This window comes from Gigantopelta aegis, chromosome 13 (genome assembly GCF_016097555.1).
Source record: "Gigantopelta aegis isolate Gae_Host chromosome 13, Gae_host_genome, whole genome shotgun sequence".
Lineage (NCBI taxonomy): Eukaryota > Metazoa > Mollusca > Gastropoda > Neomphalida > Peltospiridae > Gigantopelta > Gigantopelta aegis.
The window spans coordinates 8696937-8724523 of NC_054711.1; the positions used below are offsets into that span (position 1 = coordinate 8696937).

General features: G+C 38.1%; 1 protein-coding gene across 1 annotated transcript; it reads left to right on the top strand.

The window, feature by feature from the left end:
* Nucleotides 1–146: 146 nt before the first annotated feature.
* On the top strand, nt 147–27084 carry LOC121387436 (transmembrane protein 41A-like). Its single transcript, XM_041518550.1, has 6 exons — nt 147–277; nt 9710–10074; nt 13918–14074; nt 22394–22555; nt 23268–23406; nt 24757–27084. Exons 2-6 carry the CDS (start codon nt 9839–9841, stop codon nt 24933–24935), a joined length of 873 nt encoding a protein of 290 aa, XP_041374484.1. The 5' UTR covers nt 147–277; nt 9710–9838; the 3' UTR covers nt 24936–27084.
* The last annotated feature ends 503 nt before the right edge of the window (nt 27085–27587 follow it).

Below are 27587 nucleotides of genomic sequence, written 5' to 3' on the forward strand. Positions count from 1 at the left end.
GCCTTGTGTCGGACCGAGACTAACAAAAACTATTCTGATTGTTGTTAAGTATTTCATATTGTGATATTTGTATGCACACTTATGCATAATATAACTAGAATGGATTGCTTGGTTTATTATACAGCAATAGTTATTATGTAATGAATTTTATAAATAGAATCATATGTGTTGCAAAATGCCACATTCGTGTATGGCAAACAAAACGTTTTCTCTTTTATAGGAGAGTTTTGTAACAGACGTAGAAATGTTTTGCTTATGAAAAAGGTGCAATTTCGACGTAAGTATGTTAATTAAGAGTCTAAGTTCAATATTTAGGGAATATTTCTTGAATTAAAATGAGTTTCCGATTTTTATTGAACTGCAGCAATATTGAATATGATGAAATAACACGGGAATAAATGATCCAGCTCAAAATATTGTTCGCAACTGATCATGATGTCATCAAGAGTGATGATAACCCGAGTACTCTGACTGTTGATGGGCTAGATGGACATTTGGACAGATATTCAGCCCTACAGTCACCAAGCTATGTAATTTTCGGGCAATCGCTGCCCACCACACGGTAGTCGAAGATTCCCACTCTAATACCCATAAGGGACCAAAACCGTACCAGCTCTGTACAGGACGTTCCTACACATGTACTGAGATATGAGGGGGTGAAGTCGGTAATAATAAAGAAAATATATAGTATATTGTGGGTATACACAGGGCGGTCTATTATTTTATATACTTAGATATGGTGGAAAACACATTAACAGATAAATATATATATATATATATTTATATTTATATATAGCCCGAGTACTCTGACTGTAAGAGAGCTAGATGGACATTTGGACATAAACACGCTCTCATTACAGTCAGAGACCAACCTATGTCTTTTTTTGGCAATTCCTGACTACCAGACGGTAGGCAACGAGTCCCGCTCTAATACCACAACAATCCTATGTTTGACGTCAAATACCTTTACATCAATCATTTTCGAGTTAAGTGATACCAAAAAATCCACATATTAATCACTAATACACTTACTACAGAAAGAAACCCGACAGCACCCACATTCAGCTACGCTTCGTGACACTCCGTCGCAACAATTGCAAAGCTCGGCGATCTATTTCGAGACGTAGACCACGTGATCGCGCACTGGGCGATTCCGCCTTGTGCAGCAGTTACAGGGGCCGTCTCATATCAAGCGAAGTTACAACATGGAATAGTTGGCTAATGCCGTTTTGGATGAATTTGGATTTCATTACGTCATTAAACCAAAACAATTACACATTATTGATTCCATTTTGAATTTGAAGGATACATTTGGGGTGTTATCGACAGGATACGGCAAAAGTATGTGCTACGTACTGCCTCCTCTTATAAGACGACCCCTGTAACTGCTGCACAAGGCGGAATCGCCCAGTCTCGAAATAGATCGCCGAGCTTTGCAATTGTTGCGACGGAGTGTCACGAAGCGTAGCTGAATGTGGGTGCTGTCGGGTTTCTTTCTGTAGTAAGTGTATTAGTGATTAATATGTGGATTTTTTGGTATCACTTAACTCGAAAATGATTGATGTAAAGGTATTTGACGTCAAACATAGGATTGTTGTGGTATTAGAGCGGGACTCGTTGCCTACCGTCTGGTAGTCAGGAATTGCCAAAAAAAGACATAGGTTGGTCTCTGACTGTAATGAGAGCGTGTTTATGTCCAAATGTCCGTCTAGCTCTCTTACAGTCAGAGTACTCGGGCTAATTTATATAGTGATGACGGCTCTGTACAGGACGTTCCTACACAGCATGGTTCTGCACAGGACGGTCTATAGTATAGCTGCAGTGAATGGAATGAATGAATGAATGTTTAACGACACCCCAGCACGAAAAATACATCGGCTATTGGGTGTCAAACTATGGTAATGCAAATAAATAAAGTGATGATCAACATCAATATAAAAATTCAAGACTTAAACAAAAACAGTGTAAAGAACTGTGCAAAAACACAAATATCACCGAATTTTACGGATACTGAATTTTATTCAAAACTTCAGTTTTGTGCTGTATTGGCCATTCTCAAAGAGAATGTTATACCCCTGCACCACAGTGAGGTTACAGACACGCAGGGGCAGTGAATGGTTACCAGTTGTTGTTTGTCTACACGTGTACTGAGATATGAGGGGGGAAGTCGGTAATAATAAAGAAAATATATGTATATTGTGAATAATAATCAATAAAATATATATGTGCATATGTATAACGTGTGTGTGTGTGTGAGTATAAAAAAAAAAAATATATATATAGTGATAACGGCTCTATACAGGACGTTCCTACACAGGGCGGTCTAGTATTTTATATACTTAGATACGGTGAAAAACACATTAACAGTAAAGGAAATATTGATATATCTGTAGGTCTATACTGATATAAACTGACAGAACACAACCAGTAGCACACATAATGAACGTACTGGGTAGCGCCGTCCCGTGTAGCGCTGACTGCAATGACCCATACACGTCACATGACCGTCCTGGGCAGAGCCGGCTCTGCATGGGGCGGTAAGCTTTTGGATATGTATCCTAATACCATAACAATCCTATGTTTGACATCAAATATTGCCAAATGTCGAAAACCGTACGAAATCAAAAACTGTATTATTTTAATTCTCGGTATTTTGTAATGTCTGTGCATGTTCGATCATTGACACAACAATAACTTCTTGTTAAGGAAATACACTTAAAACAAATTTCCTTTAAAATGCGGGGGGAAAGTAAGAATAAGTTTTGTGCACAATGAAATGTATTATTACAGCAAATTTGTACCCTGGAATCTTACTGAATGCAATGCTAATCCAGGCCTTAACAGCAACAGGTGCACGATGGAATCCACACAACCAAACACATCTGCTAGCACTGCCGATTGAGTAATGACTGATCACGTCTGGACAGTCGCTTTCACGTCATGTGACTGTTTTCGCGGAAAAAGCCGATTTTGTGTTGTTGCCATTACGTTGATAACGTCACAGTACGGTTTTCGATAATGCTTTTAAAATGGCATTTTCTTACCACCTGGTGCGATTCTTGGTGGAACAGGGATAACATGAGTATGTACTTACCTTCTTACCACCTGGTGCAATTCTTGGTGGAACAGGGATAACGTGCGAGTATGTACTTACCTTTTTATACATTTTATTTCTAAATTGAACAAGGTAAACATTAATGTCGTTAAATTGATAGCCTGACATGACTGAGCATGTGCACCAGCCATTTCCTCTTAGTCGCACGGTTTGCAATTAAACGAGGATATCTTTACATCGATCATTTTCGAGCTACTTGATTAAAAAAAATCCACATATTAATCACTAATACACACACTACAGAAAGAAATCCAACAGCACCCACATTCAGCTAAACTTCGGCACATTCTGTCGCAAGAATTACAAAGCTTGCTGACCTATATCATGACGTAGGCCACATGATTGCCCACTCTGTGATTCCACCTTCATTTATTTTCAGGTATCATTTATCTCACAAGTTGTTTTAAAACATGTCTTAACTAGTGAATCCAAGTTGGATTAGTGCAGTGTGCACATTAAGTCAGTACTTTTCTTAATGTGCAGGGCAAGTTGCTTCCCTTTATTTAGCAAATTTAAAATGGCGGGCAAATTTTTTATGTTGAGAAGACTCATCCAACCAGCTATTTGGGTTATCACTACAATCAGGCTTTTACAGAATTCCTTGAATCTCTTCAGTTGACGGGTTGTGTGGGGGGGGGGGGGAATTTAGCTCAGTCGGTTGAGTGCTCGCTTCAGGTACTTGCTTTACAGGATTGAACTACTTCAGTGGATCCATTCACCTGACTGGGTTTTTCTCATTCCAACTAGTGCACCACGACTGGACAAAGGCTGTGGTGTGTGCTTTCATGTCTGTGAGAAAGTGCATATATAAAAGATCCCTTGCTGTATTAGGAAAAATGTAGCAGGTTTCCTTTGATGACTACGTGTCTGAATTACCAAATGTTTGACGTTGGCAGATGATTACTTAATAAATGTGCTCCAAACAAAAGAAACTTTACTCTTCAGTTGACTCTTGACTATCTCCGAATTACTTGATTATAATTTTTTAGTTGTAATTTTAAAGATATACAGTAGCAATCAGTTGGTAAAGAACTTCAAGACCAGGGATTTATCCAGGGGATCTGTGTGTCCGAACATATAATCCCTTTCCCAAAAAGAAGGGGCTCTGAAAATTCCCTATTTCTGTACTAAATATTCCCAAAATATGTATTTAATTATGTCTGTTCTAATAAATTAATTTAACAGTGGTGTACTATATTATTTAGTGGGCTGAAAACATCCCAAGTACGATTTGCTCACACTCGGTTTTCTGCCAGAGGGTAAAACGGGTATGGCACCATATCCAACTGTTTTTGTACATTTTTTTTTAAAGTTAATCTTTTGACAAAGTTAATTACTCGTATCATTAATGTATGATTTTCTTAACCCTAACCCTAAATTTAACCCACTTTCTTTCTGGGGGAGGCCCCCCATACCCCTTATTGACTGTGGTTGCATTCAATTCATTAGCTCCATACCCAAAAATTTCTTTCTGGCAGAAACATTGACACTAATTTTCCCAATGCCAACAGACATGGAACCCTGGTTAAATATCTTGGATAAATCCCTGGAGACCTAGTTACCAATTGGTGATTTTTTGTAAATTTACATTTGTATACGGCCAAAGACAATATATAACCAGCTCCCACCTAGAGTGAGTTTTAAAAATTGATTAGGGATCCCTGTGTAAAGCCACTACCCTGACTCCTATCACTTCCTAACAACTAACCATTAAACCCACTGGACATCTTAGACAGAGAGCCCAAATGATATAAAAGTATATCCAGGACAGTGTGCTTGAACCTTAATTGAATACTCAGAGTTGTAAATCAGCATAAACTATGTATGGGTTGAGATAATCCATTTTGTTTTTGTGTAACCCATTATTACCATGTAAAAGATGTCCTACATTTTATATGTGAACAAGAATGAAACTATCTTTCTTGTAATAGTTAGAGGTATGGGCCTATATTTTCAAAGCTGTCTTAGTCCTGTGAAATCATAAAACCATCATAAGCTATGACATTACTATGGCGTGTGCTGTAGTGATGTCACAGCCTATGATAGTTTTACGATTTCATAGTGCTCAGATAGCTTTGAAAATCCCTAGCCAGGAGTGGTGTAGCATTTATTAAATAACATTAGCAAAATGAAAATTATTGGGCATTGGAATCTTTGAAATTATTTGGCTGATGTGCTCTTGCACTATAAGATCTAACAAACGTCGGCTAAGGGACCCATTCTCTGCATTGGGTTTTGCCCCATGACTTCAAACAGTGCTGTGGGACATTGTGTGGTCCTGTGTAAACCAAGTGCACATATGTATAACTGCATCCTCTCACTTGCTACAGTGGGTTTCCTCTCTAAGAGTCTGAGACTACGTCAGAATGTTTGAAATCCAGTAGCCTATGATTAATAAATCAGTGTGCTCTAGTGGTGTCATTACACAAAACAAACTTTTAAAGAATGTGCAGGACTGTTGTTAAACCAAAATTATGTGCATAATATAACATTAAATGAACAAATTTCTAATTTAGTATATATTTTTATGCTTAATTTGTCTACTGTACGAGGGTGTGGGGGGGGGGGGATCTAACTCAGTCTGTAAAACATTTGTCTGTGTTACCTTCAATGTAGAATTAAACCCCCTCAGTGAACTTATTCTCTCATTATTTTCCCCCTTTCCCAACCAGTGCCCCATATGACTGGTATATCAATGCCACAGACAGGTTCATAAACATTTATTGTTTTTGCTATCCTGTCTGTGGGAAAGTGCGTATAAAAGATACATATACTTTGTACCTTGCTGCTAATTATGGAAAAAATTGTAACAAGCTTCAATTTGTCTCTGTACACTAAATGTAAAAATTATCAAAGAATGAAACCCCCTTGAACTTATTCTCTCAACCAAGTGCCCCATAGCCAATGCCACAGACAGGTTCATAAAAATGGATCAATGTTACCTCTAGTGGTGACATTCCAACAAAAAAACAAAGGACAACCAAATAGCCAATGATTAATGGATAACTCTAGTGGTTTTAAACCTTTTTAAATTAATGTATGTTTGAGATCTAAGCTTAAGTGGGTCATTAGCATGCATTAATACACGGCATTTGATAACTCATTTAGTTTACAGTTTAGTTTCTAAAGAAAGAAAGAAATGTTTTATTTAACGACGCACTCAACACATTTTATTTACGGTTATATGGCGTCTGACATATGGTTAAGGACCACACAGATTTTGAGAGGAAGCCCGCTGTCGCCACTACATGGGCTACTCTTTCGATTAGCAGCAAGGGATCTTTTATTTGCGCTTTCCCACAGACAGGATAACACAAACCATGGCCTTTGTTGAACTAGTTATGGATCACTGGTCAGTGCAAGTGATATACACCTACCCATTGAGCCTTGCGGAGCACTCACTCAGGGTTTGGAGTCGGTATCTGGATTAAAAATTCCATGCCTCGACTGGGATCCGAACCCAATACCTACCAGCCTGTAGACCGATGGCCTAACCACGATGCCACCGAAGCCGGTCTAGTTTAGTTTCTATGTAATATAGATAAGTAATTTTCACACCTTAAAATAGAGGCAATAGGTCATGATTATTAATATCTGCTATGACTTTTTGAACCTAAACAAGGACCTTGGACCAGAGGGAGAAGATATGCCCTCATTTCCATTCATGTTTTATATCACAATTTTTATTTGGTGATTAGTAAATGTTATGTTGCTATTTAAAAATTGCCAGATTATCCATTAATTATCATTTAATATATGTATTTATTATATAACATTTAGTGTTATTAGTCACTCAGTGACGATAACACATTTTAGAGTGAAAATTTCACTATTTCACTCTAAAATGTATTATTGTCACTGTAGAAAGTGTTATCTTCACTGTAAGATAGCTGGAACTATTTTGCTGCTGGCATTTTAAAAATAAAGGTAAATTGGCAAAAGTTATATAATAAATAGAAAATTTCATATTTTTTGACATATATGATTTATAACTCATCGAGTGAAGTTTGCAATCATGTCACACTTGTCACACAAGCGCGACTCGTGAGATATGATTGTAAACTTCACTCGATGAGATATAAATCATATTTGACAAAAAAAACTTGAAATATTCTCTATGTCTCATCCTGTCCACTCCCGAATTAGCCAATTGCTAAAAAAAATTATGTACAGTGACTACAAAATTTAATCTAGTTTTAATTTGGTGATTAGTAAATGTTACAGTACTATTTAAAAATTGCTAGATTGTCCATCAAAGTGCTAATATTAATTATTATTTAATAATCAATATATGTTTAATAAATGCATCTTTCAAACTTTGGATCAGTCAGGATGTAGCCTCAGTGGTAGAGCACTTGCATGAGATGTGATGGGTTACAGGATCTATCACCGTCGATGGATTTCACCATCTCACCCAGTGCTCTATGACTGGTAAATGAAAAAGGCTGTGTTGTGTACTGACCTGCTATGGGAAGATCACTTGCTGCTAATCGAAAAGAAAGAAATGTTTTATTTAACGACACACTCAACATATTTTATTTACGGTTATATGGCATCAGCTCTACCAGTTACCAATAAGTAAATGTACTGATGTGTTTTAAAGATGGTCCCTGTGGCAGTTTGTAACAGACATTTACAGAAGAAGAAAGAAAGAAAGAAATGTTTTATTTAACAACGCACTCAACACATTTTATTTACGGTTATATGGCGTCAGACATATGATTAAGGACCACACAGATATTGAGAGAAGAAACCCGCTGTCGCAACTTCATGGGCTACCATTTTTGATTAGCAGCAAGGGATCTTTTATATGCACCATTCTAGAGACAGGGTAGTACATACCACGGCTTTTGATATACCAGTCGTGGTGCACTGGCTGGAACGAGAAATAGCCCAATGGGCCCACTGACGGGGATCGATCCCACACCGACCGTGCATCGAGCGAGCACTGTACCACTCGCCCCTATAATCAAATAGAGTAGCCCATGAAGCGGCGACAGCGGGTTTCCTCTCTCAATATCTGTGTGGTCTGACGCCATATGTCTGACGCCATATAACCGCACATACGTGTTGAGTGCGTCGTTAAATAAAACATGTCCTTCCTTCCCTATTAGGTGGTTATGGGTTTGAAAGCTTTTGACACTGCATTTCATGTACTATGACATATTTTAAACAGCAGTTCAGTTACTATCATCTATCTAAAAATTATTAAAATATATCTATTCATTTTCTCAACATTTTAGGGGACGTACTATTACTCACTATCCTCTGGCAGAAACCTTAGCAGTGCTTTTTTTGTGTTTGTCATTTTAATTTTTAATAATACTGTTTAACTGTGAATATTTGTTTAATTATTATAATACAGTATTCATGTACATGTATATACCGGTAATTCTGATATTGCTACTCAAAAGTCACATGCAGTAGTGTTGTTTACATTTTTAACAACAGTTTCTCTTGTTTAACTTTATCTGTCATCACAGTTTTCACAATTATTAAGGGGCTGTTCCAGAATAACATGGAGGGGTGGTGCTACTTGTTTTTCTAATAGACGCCACATCTGTAAAATTAAATATGTGTACAATGAGACCCCTTAAAACAGGATCCTATAAATTTGACTTCTTTTAAAACTGTATTTTTTTCAAGGTCTCTTTTTCTAAAATCAGTAGATGACATAACCTCTCAAAACTGGATACTCCTTAAAGTGGACTTTTTACATGGTGCCACAGGTCCTGGTTTACAAGGGTTTCACTGTAGTTTGTAACCAGGCTGCTAATTTAGCAGAATTTCATGATTTTGTGAATCCTTATACTGAAGTTCTTTAAACAACTTTTAACTAAAGATTAAATTTTGAAAATTTAATATCTAGAAGCCGATAATTAATTAATCAGTTTGTTCTAGTGGCGATGTTAAATAAAATAAAATTTAAAAGAAACTTTTTACATTATTATACCTTCTACTCAGTACAAACACTCCCTTTAATAATTTCTGGGATAGCCCTTATTTGTCATTCTACTTTTTGACTGTAACTAAGTAACTTATATTACCCCCCCCCCCCCCCCCCCCATTTCTACAAACCTCCACACCCCATAAATGTTTTTGGAACAGTCCTTAAATGTCATCCTGCTTTTTTATTGTAACTAAGTTACCTTATTTGCCCCCACCCCTTCCCATTCCACAAACACCCCATCATGATTTTCTAAACAGCCCTAGTTATTATCTTGGCTTTTGTAACTAATTTATATTATCCCTCCCCCCACCCCACCCCCCTCATCATAATTTGTCATCCAGTGTTTTGATTATAAATAAGTAACCTATAAATTGCACCCCACTTTCCTGTCCTGGATGGAGGAACCGGCTGAGGCCGGTACTTGTGCCCAGGACAGGCGTGTACTACAACAGCTTGCTCTGAATGTGCACATTAAACCATTTTCCATTCCATTCCATTGCACCCCACCTCCACACCCCTATCATGATTATTGGAACAGCCCTTATGTCACCCTGCTTTTTGATTGTAACTAAGTAACCTACATAATTGTTGTTATCAGCAGCTGATCTAATTAACAGATAAACTTTGTACTCTTCTTGAAACAGAACAAAAGACAGCGACTCCACTGGACTCGACTCCTCATTGACTGATTGTTCTGTGAGATGCATCATGCCCATGCCCAGTGGACCGGCTCACTGTTGTGAGTGGAGGACCCACCAGTAGAACAGGGAGTTATGGAGAACCCACCAGTAGAACAGGGAGTTATGGAGAACTTGAAAACTACTCCCATGGAGAATGGAACCAGTGGTGGAAGTGAAAACTGTGGGGGGAGCTTTACGTCCGCACCAACCGCTCCTCTGCGGCCGCCTAGTGCGAGATCAGTCCTGTGGATTCCTGTGATATTTGCAGCAGCAACTTATGGACTTTATGCCCTGTCGCAAAATATACCAAAACATCGGCAGGGAGATAGGTACGTTTTAAAAACTTATTCCTGTAATTATTATGTCTCTATGCTTCATCATTAAATGTTTTCCAAATAACAACATTTATGCAGATACATTTTTAAAACTTATTTTTTAAATTATTATTTAATTATTTAAATCAGTTATTATGACTTTTTATTCTGCAACCGCTGTTTCTGTTGACAGATTACGATGACGGATGAAGCAAAGTCATATACCGAGAGTAGGAGGATATGACTTTGGATGTCAAGCATATGATGTCAAACGCATAGTTATATTACAGAATCGCTCATTTGACCTCTGGGTCATCGTACAATGTGGCTGAAATAACAGAATTAATAGCTTTTCCATTTAATTTTTATGGTCTGCAGGATAAAGATAATAACTGGTTAATGACATATGATCAAAAAATTTCCCATTCTTACCTTCACAGGATAAAGCAAATATCCTTCGTCATTAACTAGTTATTCTCTATATACTCTGTCCTAAAATATACCAAAACATCAACAGGGATTTTAAAAACTAATTCATGTAATAATTATGACTTTATGCTTTGTCGTTAAATCTTTTCCAAATATCAACTTGGAGGCAGACACATTTTAAAAACTTATTTGTTTAATTATTTAAATGTATTATTATTGTGATTTTATTCTCTGTTGCAAAATAAAACATATATAAATAAGGAGACAGGTAGGTTTTTAAAGCTTATTTGTTTAATTATTTAAATGTATTATTATTGTGATTTTATTCTCTGTTGCAAAATAAAACATATATAAATAAGGAGACAGGTAGGTTTTTAAAGCTTATTTGTTTAATTATTTAAATGTATTATTATTGTGATTTTATTCTCTGTTGCAAAATAAAACATATATAAATAAGGAGACAGGTAGGTTTTTAAAGCTTATTTGTTTAATTATTTAAATGTATTATTATTGTGATTTTATTCTCTGTTGCAAAATAAAACATATATAAATAAGGAGACAGGTAGGTTTTTAAAGCTTATTTGTTTAATTATTTAAATGTATTATTATTGTGATTTTATTCTCTGTTCCAAATAAAACATATATAAATAAGGAGACAGGTAGGTTTTTAAAGCTTATTTGTTTAATCATTATGACTTTATAATTTTTGTTTTATTGTTAAAAATTATTTTATATTATATATACATCTATAAGCTCAAATGTGCACGAGTGTATTTACAAACAGACACGCATGAGTTTATATCTTATCAACTTTATAGTTTGTCACTAAATGTTTATGTTGATTATTTTTATTAATAAATTTGTTGTTAAATATTTAATGTTCCGAAACAGTTACAATCATATCTAGAATTGATCGGTGATCACATCGAAGTAGCGGGAAGCACCATAATCAGTATTTCATGTCAGCTGGGTCTGCTACATCAGAGAACATTTTTTTCAGTATCGTGTGGTAATTTGCTTTGCAAGTTTCAGAGATCTTCACATTATTTTAAAACATTAAACAGTACTTGCTATTCAAGTTTCAATAGACTAGAAATGTGGCTAATCAAAATTTTGAAAACATAATGTTTCCTGTTTAACATTCTGTTACTTATGCATAGATTGTACTTTGATTAGATAATATTGTATTTGTGTGGGTGGTGGATATATATATATATGTGTGTGTGTGTGTGTGTGTGTGTGTGTGTGTGTGTGTGTGTGTGTCTATATATATATATATATATATATATATATATATACTCTTCAAAAAAAGAAACGCAAAAGGGTACAAATGGGTTATAACTCCGATTTTATGTTTCCTACCGGTTCATGCTTTGTGAATATAAGGTCATTGCATGTCCCAAACACATTCCCACGGTTACATTCGATAAAACGCAGCTACTGTACAATAAAGTTCCAAAATGTGAATATTCGCAAAAACGCAGCCACGTGCAAACCATGTCACCACTGCACGTGCGTTGTCTGCACGTGCAACATGAACACCGACAGTATAAAAGTGCAGGGTGTTCGCTTGCTTGGCCTCTGTATCTGGCCGACAGTTGACATTCCAGGACATGCCACGTCTCAGTGAACCGCAGAGAAACAATGCCATCGGCCGACTAGACGCAAGCGAATCCAGAACGGCCGTTGCCAGGGCATTCCATGTGTCCCCAAGCACCATCTCCAGACTGTGGGACCGTTACCAGCAACATGGATCAACACGTGACCTCCCTAGATCCGGTCGACCACGGGTCACTACCCCCGGGCAGGACCGCTACATCCGGGTACGCCACCTTCGGGAACGATTGACTACTGCCACCTCCACAGCCGCAGCAATACCAGGTTTGCGCAGGATATCCGACCAGACCGTACGGAACCGCCTACGTGAGGTAGGAATTCGTGCCAGACGTCCAGTTCGAGGTGTCATCTTAACACCACAACACCGTCGACTCCGACTGCAGTGGTGCCAGATTCATCGACAATGGCCTCAACTGCGATGGAGACAGGTGTGGTTCAGTGACGAGTCCCGATTTCTGCTCCGACGTCATGATGGAAGATGTCGCGTGTATAGGCGTCGTGGTGAACGTTATGCGGCAAACTGCGTGCAGGAAGTGGACAGATTCGGCGGGGGTAGTGTCATGGTGTGGGCAGCCATCTCACACACTGGCAGAACTGACCTGGTCCACGTGCAGGGCAACCTGAATGCACGGGGTCCTCCGGCCACACATCGTTCCAGTTATGGCCAACGCCAACGCAGTGTTCCAACATGACAACGCCAGGCCTCACACAGCACGTCTCACAACGGCTTTCCTACAGAACATTAATGTCCTTCCTTGGCCATCGATATCACCGGATTTGAACCCAATTGAGCATCTATGGGACGAGTTGGACCGACAGCGACAACCACAGCCCCAGACCCTGCCCGAGCTGGCAGCAGCCTTGCAGGCCGAGTGGGCCACCATCCCCCGGGACGTCATCCGTACTCTGGTTGCTTCAATGGGCAGGCGGTGCCAGGTAGTTGTCAACACACGCGGAGGCCACACCCGGTATTGACTCCAGATGACCTTGACCTTGGTGGTGTGTCCTATCACTTACTCACAATGGACTAGAGTGAATTGTGAACAATCCTGCAACATTTGGTCATTATCGGACTCACCATTCAATAATTAAATCAATTCTCCAAATGTTACGACAATGTGGTTTTGCGTTTCTTCTTTTGAAGAGTATATATATATATATATATATATATATATATATATATATATATATATATATATATATATATATATATATATATATATAGGCTACACCCATCCCCCTGAATGTGATCACTTCTCAACAACTGTAACCAGTTATGGTGCAATACAGATTGTACATTGTGATGTTCCAATGATTTAATTTAAAATCAGAATGTAAACATTTTTATATCGATTTAGAGGCCATTCATAATGTATATATAGATTTTTTAACTCCTCCCCTCATGTACACTTATATACATTTGATCATATTACCAGCTCCCCCCATGTGCAGGAGTACATTTATATTCTATATTGAAAAGTACATCGAGTACAATTAGGAGCTTGGATTGCATATATTTTACATCAATAATTTTGGCATACATCATTCTGTCAGCAAACCCTCCTCCCCCTCCCCCTCCCCCTGTACACTGTTCATATGTAATGCCAGGCAACATACTGATCAGTATCACGTTGCGATTCACTATGCAAGTTTCAGAGATCGCTACACAATTTTCAAACATTAAACAGTAATTACTAATCAATATTTTAAAAACAAAATGTTTCCTGAATGCCCAGATGTTTGAAACTCCCTTCCTTCTCTGAGTGTACACACTTAAGGGACGGCCCCTAATTGTATAATGTATCTTTTCAGCTCAAACCTGAAGTTTCCGACAAATATTGACGACCTTCAAGGCATCGCGACGTTCCTCCAGCAGTACCGGGCAGACCATGCGGTGTCTGTGATGATTCTCTTTATATGTGCCTATCTCTACAAGCAGTCCTTCGCCATTCCCGGATCAGTCTTTCTGGTTAGTTCCACCATATTTTTTTTTACCTATAATGTCTGTACTGCTTCATTCTCTTTTCTTTCTTTTTTTCTTCCCAGGCTTCTGAAAATTGCGAGAACAGTCGTTTAATTCGTTCGTTGTTCGCACAAATCTAATTTTGCATAACCTATTTTTTGTTCTCGCAAATTTTTTTATCGTCATTTACATGGATATAAAACGGGTTACACAACAAGGAAATGGGTTACATGGATTTATTTCTGTGTGACCAATTTACGCAGATTTTCATTTCTCACAGGCCTATATTTTCATGCTTACCACAGGAGGCCAAGACAACTCATTTATTTATTAAGTAGCTTAACGGAAATGGATTATTTCCATAAATTTTCCCTGTTCTTATATATACTGGTTCACTTTGTATGAAGCTATTAATGAATAGGATTAATTCCACTCACTGAATCAATTCTTTGATTGGGGGTTTTCCTCATCCTAACCAGTGTATATCAAAGCCGTTGATTAAAAAAGCCATGGTATGTGCTGTCCTGTATGGAAAAGTATATATAAAATATAATTTGCTGCCAATGGAAAACTAGTGGATTTTCACTAAAGAATACATGTTAGAATATAAAATGTTTGACATCCAATAACTGATGATTAATTAACAATGGGCTCTAGTGGTGTCGTTAAACAAAACAAAATTTAACTTTACAAACACACACTCACACATTTCAGTGATTTTGTAATGACAGGATCTTATATATGCACCATCCCCAGTGGTGTAGCCAGGGGGGCCATGCCCCCCCCCCCCCCCCCCCAAATCCCGGGAAATATTTACCTTTTCGCTTATTAATAACATTAAAAAGGTTCCTGTGTCATATTCCACTACACAGGTGGCCCCCACCCCCTCAATACAAAATCCTGCCTACGCCACTGACCATCCCACAGACAGGATAGCATATACCACAGCCTTTAATATACAAGTCATAGTGCTATGGCTGGAACGAGAAATAGCCCAATGGGTCCACTGACGGTCAAATAATTATTGCACCGAAACGTGTCAAATGTTTTGCATTAAGTGTGAGTCGATACTGAGATACAAATCTAGTATATATTGCTGATGGTTTAAACTTTGTGTCATTGAGGTTATTCACTATTTATAGGTAGCAGTATACCAAATAGCATGTTACCGGGTCAAAGTTCAAAGTGCACTTTACTTGAAATGCCACATTAAGTAAGACCACACCTGCCATTGGTGAGATATGTAACAGTGTTTGTTGTCATGAAATGTTGTTTTATCTGGCAGTAAATTACTGTAGTTTATTTTCAACTAGTAGTATCAATGCATCAGCTACCATTACGCTTGAAACATATGCAAGATCCTACTAAAAATAAAATAACAGTTTTTGTTTCGAACAATAGCAGTCAAAAACATTTCCCTTAACTCTAAAAGCAGCAGCTGCTTCATATTTTCTGATTTACTCTAAGGGTGAGGGATAAACCGTTGTGGTATTATCTGTTGTGTGTTCAGCCACATATGTTACTATTGTCATCTGTGGGAATTGATTTGGTGGTATGCACCCTTCATGGCTGAGTGAATGGTTGCTTGCTTCATTTTGCTATCCTTGGCTCCTGAAGTTTTTTTGTTTGTTTTCACTTAAGCTACATTTTAGGATTAAACCACTTTAAGCAGACCCATTGGATATTTTTTTCCATCCCAAGTAGTACCCCACAACTGGAATGTCAAAGGTTGTGGTATGTGCTATCCTGTCTGTAAGAAAGTGCATATAAAAGATCCCTTGCTACTAATGGAAAAATGTAGCGGTTTTCTCAAATATTTTGTGTAGTTTTATATGTAATGGCCAATGATTAATTAATCAATGTGCTCTAGTGGTGTCGTTAAATACAAGAAGACTGTGTTTCAGAATTATCAAATGTTTTATATCCAATAGATGGCGATTAAATAATCAAAGTGCTCTGGTGGTGTCGTTAAACAAAACAAACTTAAATGAAGACTGTGTCAGAATTATTACCATAAATGTTTGACATCCAATAGCCAGTGATTAATTTATAAGTGTGTTCTAGTGGTGTTGTTAAACAAAACAAACTTTAACTGAAGACTATGTATTGGAATTCTCAAATGTTTGACATCCAATAGCCAATGATTAATTACTCAGTGTGCTCTAGTTGTGTCATTAAACAGAACAAACTAACCAAAAAACTATGTATTGGAATTCTCAAATGTTTTACACCCAATGACCAATGATAAATTAATCAGTGTGCTCTAGTTGTGTATCGGAATTCTCAAATGTTTTACACCCAATAACCAATGATAAATTAATCCGTGTGCTCTAGTGGTGTATCGGAATTCTCAAATGTTTTACACCCAATAACCAATGATAAATTAATCCGTGTGCTCTAGTGGTGTATCGGAATTCTCAAATGTTTTACACCCAATAACCAATGATAAATTAATTCCTTGTGCTCTAGTGGTGTATCGGAATTCTCAAATGTTTTACACCCAATAACCAATGATAAATTAATCCGTGTGCTCTAGTGGTGTATCAGAATTCTCAAATGTTTTACACCCAATAACCAATGATAAATTAATCAGTGTGCTCTAGTGGTGTATCAGAATTCTCAAATGTTTTACACCCAATAACCAATGATAAATTAATCAGTGTGCTCTAATAATAACAAAACAAACTTGAACTTCGACCCAGTTTTGACAACACCTGTATGTCACAGCATGTGTGTGAGCAGTGCATGTTATCAGGTGTGAGTTTGTGTAGCAGGTGTAATCAAGGTCCACTGGTCGTCTGTGTTAAAGAGTTCTGTCAGTGATAAAAACAACATGCATGTATATACCAAAACTGGCCTCAGTGGTGCAATGGTTAAACCATCGGACTACAGGCTGGTAGGTACAGGGTTCACAGCCCAGTACCGGCTCCAACCCAGAGCGAGTTCTTAATAACACAATAGGTAGGTGTAAGGCCACCACACCCTCTTCTCTCTCACTAACCACTAACCAACTAATCACTAACCCACTGTCCTGGTCAGACAGCCCAGATAGCTGAGGTGTGTACCCAGGACAGCATGCTTGAACCTTAATTGGATATGAACACGAAAATAAGTTGAAAATAAAATGAAATATATCAAAGTATAGCGCACAACAAAAGTTCACAATCTATAGTCAGGTTTTCCACCAGAGGGTAAAAGTACATACACTAAAATCTAGAAAATTGATGGATATATTTTCATTATTTTTAGATAAATGATAGTAAGAAAACTGCTGTTTAAAGGGTCAGACCCGAGTTTTTAAACACTACAGCATATTTTTCACCATTAGAGTCGTTTATGATCATTGAAATCAAACATTACTTATATTTTATTCTTTACATTATCCATTTCCGTACAACCAAAGTGTTTCTGGTCATCCTGTTGTTTGTAGTACCAAAAATTGCATTTTTCATATTTTTAAAATCACACATGCATCTGAGAAGTAGCGGTTTATTGATTCGAGTCTTAGTCTATTTTTAAGGATATTTCCGTTTTTACATCACATACTCTTCTTTCACTCTATTGTAAGTTTATCCAAATGAGTTACAGGTTTGTAAATTAAACTTAGTGGCTATTTTTTATGGATTAAAACTAGGGTGTGCGCCTTTAAAATTTGTCAAAGCTAATGAAACACGGTGTTCAGTTTCAAAATATTTTAAACCCATAACCACCTGGTATCGGCACTTATGTCTATTTTGTTTTTATTATCTACCCTCAAATTATTTTCTGGCAAAAAGCCTGATGGTGATGGAAAGAAATAAAGGAACACGTTGTACATGAGACCAAATTTAATTCAGTAAATAGAGCACTCGTAACCACCCACCATACTTCCCTACTACCGGCGGTTGTTAGTTAGTTCTGTGGGTCAGGCCAGCTTTATTAGCAGCATACGAGTGTAAGAATGGGACATAGCCCACTTGTAACCACCCACCATACTTCCCTACTACCGGTGGTTGTTAGTTAGTTCTGTGGGTCAGGCCAGCTTTATTAGCAGCATACGAGTGTAAGAATGGGACATAGCCCATATGTAACCACCCACCATACTTCCCTACTACCGGTGGTTGTTAGTTAGTTAGTTCTGTGGGTCAGGCCAGCTTTATTAGCAGCATACGAGTGTAAGAATGGGACATAGCCCACTTGTAACCACCCACCATACTTCCCTACTACCGGTGGTTGTTAGTTAGTTAGTTCTGTGGGTCAGGCCAGCTTTATTAGCAGCATACGAGTGTAAGAATGGGACATAGCCCACTTGTAACCACCCACCATACTGCCCTACTACCGGTGGTTGTTAGTTAGTTAGTTCTGTGGGTCAGGCCAGCTTTATTAGCAGCATACGAGTGTAAGAATGGGACATAGCCCACTTGTAACCACCCACCATACTTCCCTACTACCGGTGGTTGTTAGTTAGTTCTGTGGGTCAGGCCAGCTTTATTAGCAGCATACGAGTGTAAGAATGGGACATAGCCCACTTGTAACCACCCACCATACTTCCCTACTACCGGTGGTTGTTAGTTAGTTAGTTCTGTGGGTCAGGCCAGCTTTATTAGCAGCATACGAGTGTAAGAATGGGACATAGCCCACTTGTAACCACCCACCATACTTCCCTACTACCGGTGGTTGTTAGTTAGTTAGTTCTGTGGGTCAGGCCAGCTTTATTAGCAGCATACGAGTGTAAGAATGGGACATAGCCCACTTGTAACCACCCACCATACTTCCCTACTACCGGTGGTTGTTAGTTAGTTCTGTGGGTCAGGCCAGCTTTATTAGCAGCATACGAGTGTAAGAATGGGACATAGCCCACTTGTAACCACCCACCATACTTCCCTACTACCGGTGGTTGTTAGTTAGTTCTGTGGGTCAGGCCAGCTTTATTAGCAGCATACGAGTGTAAGAATGGGACATAGCCCACTTGTAACCACCCACCATACTTCCCTACTACCGGTGGTTGTTAGTTAGTTAGTTCTGTGGGTCAGGCCAGCTTTATTAGCAGCATACCAGTGTAAGAATGGGACATAGCCCACTTGTAACCACCCACCACCCACCATACTTCCCTAGCTACCAGTGGTGGTTGTAACCACCCACCATACTTCCCTACTACCGGTTAGTTAGTTAGTTCTGTGGGTCAGGCCAGCTTTATTAGCAGCATACGAGTGTAAGAATGGGACATAGCCCACTTGTAACCACCCACCATACTTCCCTACTACCGGTGGTTGTTAGTTAGTTAGTTCTGTGGGTCAGGCCAGCTTTATTAGCAGCATACGAGTGTAAGAATGGGACATAGCCCACTTGTAACCACCCACCATACTTCCCTACTACCGGTGGTTGTTAGTTAGTTAGTTCTGTGGGTCAGGCCAGCTTTATTAGCAGCATACCAGTGTAAGAATGGGACATAGCCCACTTGTAACCACCCACCATACTTCCCTACTACCGGTGGTTGTTAGTTAGTTAGTTCTGTGGGTCAGGCCAGCTTTATTAGCAGCATACGAGTGTAAGAATGGGACATAGCCCACTTGTAACCACCCACCATACTTCCCTACTACCGGTGGTTGTTAGTTAGTTAGTTCTGTGGGTCAGGCCAGCTTTATTAGCAGCATACGAGTGTAAGAATGGGACATAGCCCACTTGTAACCACCCAGCCCCATACTGCCCTACTACCGGTGGTTGTTAGTTAGTTAGTTCTGTGGGTCAGGCCAGCTTTATTAGCAGCATACGAGTGTAAGAATGGGACATAGCCCACTTGTAACCACCCACCATACTTCCCTACTACCGGTGGTTGTTAGTTAGTTAGTTCTGTGGGTCAGGCCAGCTTTATTAGCAGCATACGAGTGTAAGAATGGGACATAGCCCACTTGTAACCACCCACCATACTTCCCTACTACCGGTGGTTGTTAGTTAGTTCTGTGGGTCAGGCCAGCTTTATTAGCAGCATACCAGTGTAAGAATGGGACATAGCCCAGTGGTAAAGTGTTCGCTCGATGCAAAGTCCATCTGGGATCAATCCCCATTGGTGGGCCCATTGGGCTATTACTCGTTCCAGCCAGTGCACTATGACTGGTATATTAAAGGCTGTGGTATGTACTACCCTGTCAGTGGGATGGTGCATACAAAAGATCCCTTGCTGCTAATCGAAAAGAGTAGCCCATTAAGTGGCGACAACGGGTTCCCTGTCTCAATATTTGTGTGGTCCTTAACCATATGTCTGATGCCATATAACCGTCAATAAAATGTGTTGAGTGCGTCGTTAAATAAAACATTTCTCTTCTTCATGTGAGTGTATATGTTGACAAGCTTAGGGTGTATACTACCAAATCAAATCCCATAGACGACAATAGTAACATATGTGGCTAAAACTCCTACCTGCAGTGTATCAACCGACATAAACGCCACGGATATAAATACTACCACCCCTTACACTTAAAGTGAATCAGAAAAAATTGGGTGTCAAGCTGCTCGTTTCTGAGATAACGGGTAGCATCTATGACTACCCTAGTTCCGCACAAAATTCGAGTACTTTTTTTTACAGGTACCCCATACATGTTTCAAGCACAAGGTTACTTGACACATTGGTACTAGATGAAATAAAATCACATATATTTTTTTACCCAGATGAAACTATTATTTTTTACAACTAACACACTCACATTTATAACCAATCACAGGACTTGTGGTGTTCACTTCTCTATCAAAAGTTCGGTGCACCTCGAACTTTGATCCAGCCAGAAGTTATTTGGTTTAGTACTACCTTTAGAGGGCAGAGAGGGTTTAATGCTCTATGTAAAGTTAGGAACTCTTCAAACTCTGACCCGAACAGATGTCATTTGGTATAGTACTACAGCTTGTAAATAAAACAAATCTATACATAAACTAACAATGATTACAAAGTTTATAAAACTCTGTCAAATATGACAAAGGACTGAATGTTATTGTTACCGGTAGTCATGTTTTTGCAGATTCTAGTAAGGTTTATTGACTTTGTGATGACAGTTATTGTAATGTATGGGGACTATTTAACTGTTAATTAATTCTCAGGGTTGGGGGAGGGCGGGGCGGTTATTATGGGATGCATTACAGGAGGGGTGCTTGTTAACATAATGCATAACTTTTTCTAAACAGTTGTCTCATTTTCATTCTTATGTAAAATGTAAATTTTTTAATGAATACATTATGAAAATATTAGTGGTGTAGTGGTTAAGCCATGGGACTTTAAAAAAGTTAGTTTGTTTTGTTTAATGACACCACTAGAGCACATTGATTTATTAAAAATTGGCTATTAGATGTCAAACATTTGGTAATTCTGACATATAGTCATAGAGAGAAAACCTGTTACATTTTGACATTAGTAGCAAGGGATCTTTTTTTATGCACTTTCCAATAGGCAGGATAGCACATACCACGGCCTTTAGTACACTGGTTGGGACGGGGAAATCCAGTCGGAGAATGGATCCACTGAGGTGATTCGATCCTACAACGCTCGCCTGAGGCCATGGTATGTGCTATCCTGTTTGTGGGATGGTGCATATAAAAGATCCTTTACTACTAATGAAAAAATGTAGCGGGTTTCCTATAGAATGTAAAAAATTACCAAATGTTTGACATCCAATAGCCGATGATTAATAAATCATTGTGCTCTAGTGGTGTCGTTAAACAAAACAAACAAACAAACAAACTTCAATGCTGCCGTTAAGTTCAAGCTCTGGAAATGCATTTAAAATGTAAGTTTAGACATTAAAAAGGATCTCTTAGTCAGAAAGTTAAACAAAAAATTTAAACAATGTTTTGAGCACCACTGAAATAAACCAAGTTCTTGCTAACATGTACAGATAAAATCTGTTGATGCTTGTGTCTTTATGAATAAAATAATTCAGTGTTTGCATGTTAATTTAAACATGTAACAATGGCAGCAAATTCACGACAGTCACTTTATTACCTGACTCAGGGGCGGGATGTAGCCCAGTGGTAAAGCACTCGCTTGATGCGCGGTCAGTTTGAGATCGATCCCCATCAGTGGGCCCATTGGGCTATTTCTCGCTCCAACCAGTGCACCATGACAAAGGCCGTTGTATGTGTTATCCTGTCTATTGGATTGCGCATATAAAAGATCCATTGCTGCTAATCGAAAAGAGTAGCCCATGAAGTGGCGACAGCGGGTTTCCTCTGTCAATATCTGTGTGGTCCTTAACTGTTTGTCCAACGCCATATAACCATAAATAAAATGTGTTGAGTGTGTTGTTAAATAAAGCATTTCCTTCTTTATTACCTGACTTCATTTTTGCTTTTTTTTTACAGAATTTGTTGGCTGGTTCGGTGTTCGGTACGTCCCTCGGGTTTCCGCTTGTTTGTTTTCTCACAGCTGTCGGGGCGTCCACCTGTTACATGCTGTCAAATATTTTCGGGAAATCCCTACTTGTGAAATATTTCCCTAACAAAGTGCAATTTTTTCAAGACAAGGTAAGTTTGATAGACAAAAACCACTTGATTAATGGCTCTATGGCAGGTACTGGTGTTGTATGATTTAATTCAAGCTGTTTCGTTCTAACTTAACCTGCTATTAATTATTATACATGTACGTTTATTTGTCCTATTAAGCTTTTATTAATTAATTTTCCCATCCATCCATTTCTCTATCCATCCATTCATTTTTCTTTTTTCAGTGGTGATTTTGTCAGTCTAAATATAATATATGTCAAGTAATTATTGAACGAATACATATGTTAAATCTTTTGCATCAATAACTTGCTTGTATTAATGTAATTATTTATATGAACATGTCTTTGACATAAATCATAATCAGGCTACGAATTTAATAGGATTTTATGGTACAGTGAAACCTGTCTAAACCGGACCCTGAACAAACTGGAATCCTGTCAAAATTGGCCACGTTTCATGATCTCAAATGTTATAAATTCTAAAAAGTGACCCTCTACATACCAGATCCTGTCTAAATCGGATAAATATTAGGTCCCAGACATGATCCGGTTTAGACAGGTTTCACTGTACATCCATTTCCAGATCTTAGGTCACAAACACAACATTATCAGGTGGAATCCCAAAATATATATATGATATTATTTTTTCCAATTCCAGTAAAATCCTAAATAAAAATCCCCAAATTCAATCCTGATAATGTGTATCTATTGTATTCTTCTGTTCTATATTTCAGGTTGAAGAGAATCTAGACAGTTTGTTTTTCTTCCTCCTCTTTCTACGTTTGTTCCCCATGTCGCCCAACTGGTTCATGAACATGGTGGCTCCCATCGTCAATGTGCCTCTCCCCCTGTTCTTCATGTCAGTATTAGTAGGTACGTAATCGTTTCGCTTTCAGTTTTGTCTATTGAAAATATAGTTTTCATGTCAGTATTAGTAGGTACGTAATCGTTTCGCTTTCAGTTTTGTCTATTGAAAATATGGTTTTCATGTCATGGTATGAAACGGGAACACACATACTACACTATAACATATTTTTATCATTTTCTTTTCATTTTTCATTGCCTTTAGGTACATAATCATTTGGTTTTCAGTTTTGTCTTGCCTTTACTGAGTAAAAAGGCGGGATGAAGGTATTAGTTTTCTGATGACTGCGTTAATTTTACGTTAAAGTTAAAGTTTCATGTTTAGATCAGTTTCTTACAAACTATAAGTCCTAGATCAATTAAACTTGGTTTATAGTTGCATCTATAAAGTGCATCGAATAGTTTATGGGAGGTCAGACATTTAATTCCACAGAATTCTTGGTATTTAATGAAAAGATAGTTTTCATATTAGAATATGACACATACTACATTGCAAAATATTTTTATTATTTTCTTTTACTTTTTCATTGCCACAGAAAAAATAGTTGATCAGGTCAGGTATATTTTAAATTTTTTTAAAATTAAAATTAAAATTTTCAATTTGATTTGTATTCTAATGTCAGTTAGGCCATTATAAATTAAATGCTAGACTTATATTCAGATTTGTTACATATGGGCTGGGAGTAAAATTTAAGTTATTTCATATTTTCAAGTTATTAAAAATACTGCACATTGAGCAAAAAAACATCATCTTTTAGCCATTAGAAAAACTAGGGTGTGTCTTTACTCTTGGGTCGAGTAAGGATGAAAATGTAGGATTTATTTTATAAGGTCTTATGGAAATTTAACAGGATTTCAATGTATCTCAGTGTATAATTTTTAAAATGTGGTTTTCATTTAAATTGAACACACGAAGAGAGCACTAGTAGTGGGCAGGTGGTTGCAGTCCCTTGTTGGAGTTAGTATAGGTTAGGTATGGACATGTCACCTGACAGGGTTTGTGTCTGAAACTTTAGATAGTGGAAAGAGTTATTTCCCTTTGATCATTTGTTACAAAATATTAAACTTTTTGTTTTGTCTTCTTTTTTAAAAAATTTCTTCAAGGAGATAGCATGAGATTATTTGCTAAAATTCTATTTAATATGAGAACAACAGCTTAAAGTTGCAAATTAAAAACATACACATATTTTAATTAAGATATAGAAAAGCTGAATTTAAAATATTTTTTTATGTTAAAAATTATTATAACCATGTTTAGGGCAATATCAAGTTTTATGGATTTAAGAAAGTGTGATTTATATATTTGTCATTTATTTATTTAGTTAGTTATTTCTAAAGTTGTTAGGTTTTTTTTGACAGGTTTGATGCCATACAACTTCATCTGTGTTCAGACAGGCTCGATGTTATCAGAAATCCGTTCATTAGATGATATTTTCACGTTATGGACGATGGCCCAGTTGGCAGCGATCGCACTGATGGCCTTAATTCCTGGCTTTGTTATAAAGACTATCCATGCTAAGAAACAGAAGACTCAATAATTACCATGGTAAACACATCTGGTAAAACTAGCGTATTTACCTGAAAGAAAAGTTAACAATCCTGGGTGCATGTTTATAGTCCTCTGTGAATTGAAAATGTACATAACTCGGTTACTAGTTATGCAGAAAGTTTCAAGCAAACTGTTCATTTGGCATAACCCGTCACGATTTTTGCTGTTGTATCATGAAAAGTTATGAATTAAACTGTTATTTTGAGAGTGTACATATATTATACATGTTAAAGTATAAATACTTGTAAATAGAAAATTATGTATTACTAATAATTGTATATTGGTTATGAAAACATATAGTTCCATGTAAAAGGATTATAATTTGATACCTTCTATGGTTTATCTATGTGCCAAATACATGTGTATTATTTATTCTATTTATGTCAGCTGTCTAGTGGAGGAAAGAGAGACGTGTACATACCTAACTTTTAAATACGTCTGTCAGTTAAATTATATAACCTAATTAATTTCTAAAAAACCCAAAATGAATATTTGTGTTTTTTGTTGGGTATCTATGTTGATTTTTGTTGTGTTTTGTTCTGTATATTTAAATGTAATGCAGGCATGTGTGCAGGAATTTTAGCATAGGGATACACACATAGGTCTTCTAGTCTGTGGCAAGTCAAGTTTACAGTGGGGTCAATATATGTTTCCCTGGAAAATGTATTGATAAAAAAAAACATTGCTTGAGCAGCTGGAGGTGGAGTTTCAACCCTCTGCACACACGCCTGTAGTGTCTGATACAGATAATTAATAACAGTGAGCAGCTGGAGGTGGAGTTTCAACCCCCTGCACACACGCCTGTAGTGACTGATACAGATAATTAATAACAGTGAGCAGCTGGAGGTGGAGTTTCAACCCTCTGCACACACGCTTGTAGTGACTGATACAGATAATTAATAACAGTGAGCAGCTGGACGTGGAGTTTCATCCCCCTGCACAGACGCCTGTAGTGACTGATACAGATAATTAATAACAGTTAGCAGCTGGACGTGGAGTTTCAACCCTCTGCACACACGCCTGTAGTGACTGATACAGATAATTAATAACAGTGAGCAGCTGGAGGTGTAGTTTCAACCCCCTGCACATACACCTGTAGTGACTGATACAGATAATTAATAACAGTGAGCAGCTGGAGGTGTAGTTTCAACCCTCTGCACACACGCCTGTAGTGACTGATACAGATAATTAATAACAGTGAGCAGCTGGAGGTGTAGTTTCAACCCTCTGCACACACGCCTGTAGTGACTGATACAGATAATTAATAACAGTGAGCAACTGGAGGTGTAGTTTCATCCCCCTGCACATACGCCTGTAGTGACCGATACAGATAATTAATAACAGTGAGCAGCTGGAGGTGTAGTTTCAACCCCCTGCACACACGCTTGTAGTGACTGATACAGATAATTAATAACAGTGAGCAGCTGGAGGTGGAGTTTCAACCCCCTGCACACACGCCTGTAGTGACTGATACAGATAATTAATAACAGTGAGCAGCTGGACGTGGAGTTTCAACCCCCTGCACACACGCCTGTAGTGACCGATACAGATAATTAATAACAGTGAGCAGCTGGAGGTGTAGTTTCAACCCCCTGCACACACGCTTGTAGTGACTGATACAGATAATTAATAACAGTGAGCAGCTGGAGGTGGAGTTTCAACCCCCTGCACACACGCCTGTAGTGACTGATACAGATAATTAATAACAGTGAGCAGCTGGACGTGGAGTTTCAACCCCCTGCACACACGCTTGTAGTGACTGATACAGATAATTAATAACGGTGAGCAGCTGGACGTGGAGTTTCAACCCCCTGCACACACGCTTGTAGTGACTGATACAGATAATTAATAACGGTGAGCAGCTGGACGTGGAGTTTCAACCCCCTGCACACACGCCTGTAGTGACTGATACAGATAATTAATAACAGTGAGCAGCTGGACGTGTAGTTTCAACCCTCTGCACACACGCCTGTAGTGACTGATACAGATAATTAATAACAGTGAGCAGCTGGACGTGTAGTTTCAACCCCCTGCACACACGCCTGTAGTGACTGATACAGATAATTAATAACAGTGAGCAGCTGGAGGTGTAGTTTCAACCCCCTGCACACACGCCTGTAGTGACTGATACAGATAATTAATAACAGTGAGCAGCTGGAGGTGTAGTTTCAACCCCCTGCACACACGCCTGTAGTGACTGATACAGATAATTAATAACAGTGAGCAGCTGGAGGTGTAGTTTCAACCCTCTGCACACACGCTTGTAGTGACTGATACAGATAATTAATAACAGTGAGCAGCTGGAGGTGTAGTTTCAACCCCCTGCACACACGCCTGTAGTGACTGATACAGATAATTAATATTAATAGCAGTGTGTGATTTTGAGAGTCCGGGAAACCCAAGGCTTGCAAAAAATCATATAGGACTCTCTAGCTTGGCTGGCATACGAGCCTGTAGTGACTGCAATACAGATATAACAACAGTGTGTGAGTTTGAGAAGAGTCCGGGAGCCCGAGACTCACAAAAATCATTTAGGACTCTCTAGCTTAGCTGGCTCATAAACATTATTTGTATAAATGACATTGATTCTTCGAAATGACACAATCAATATATATCTCAAAATCCTGGGAACGTTTTAAGA

What these genes read in the sequence shown, in the direction of transcription:
- LOC121387436 (XM_041518550.1), top strand. Translation starts at nt 9,839, where the DNA reads ATGGAGAACCCACCAGTAGAACAGGGAGTTATGGAGAACTTGAAAACT. An exon ending in AAACATCGGCAGGGAGATAG is followed by an intron (nt 10,075 to 13,917) that starts GTACGTTTTAAA and finishes GTATCTTTTCAG; the next exon opens with CTCAAACCTGAAGTTTCCGA. An exon ending in TGCAATTTTTTCAAGACAAG is followed by an intron (nt 22,556 to 23,267) that starts GTAAGTTTGATA and finishes TCTATATTTCAG; the next exon opens with GTTGAAGAGAATCTAGACAG.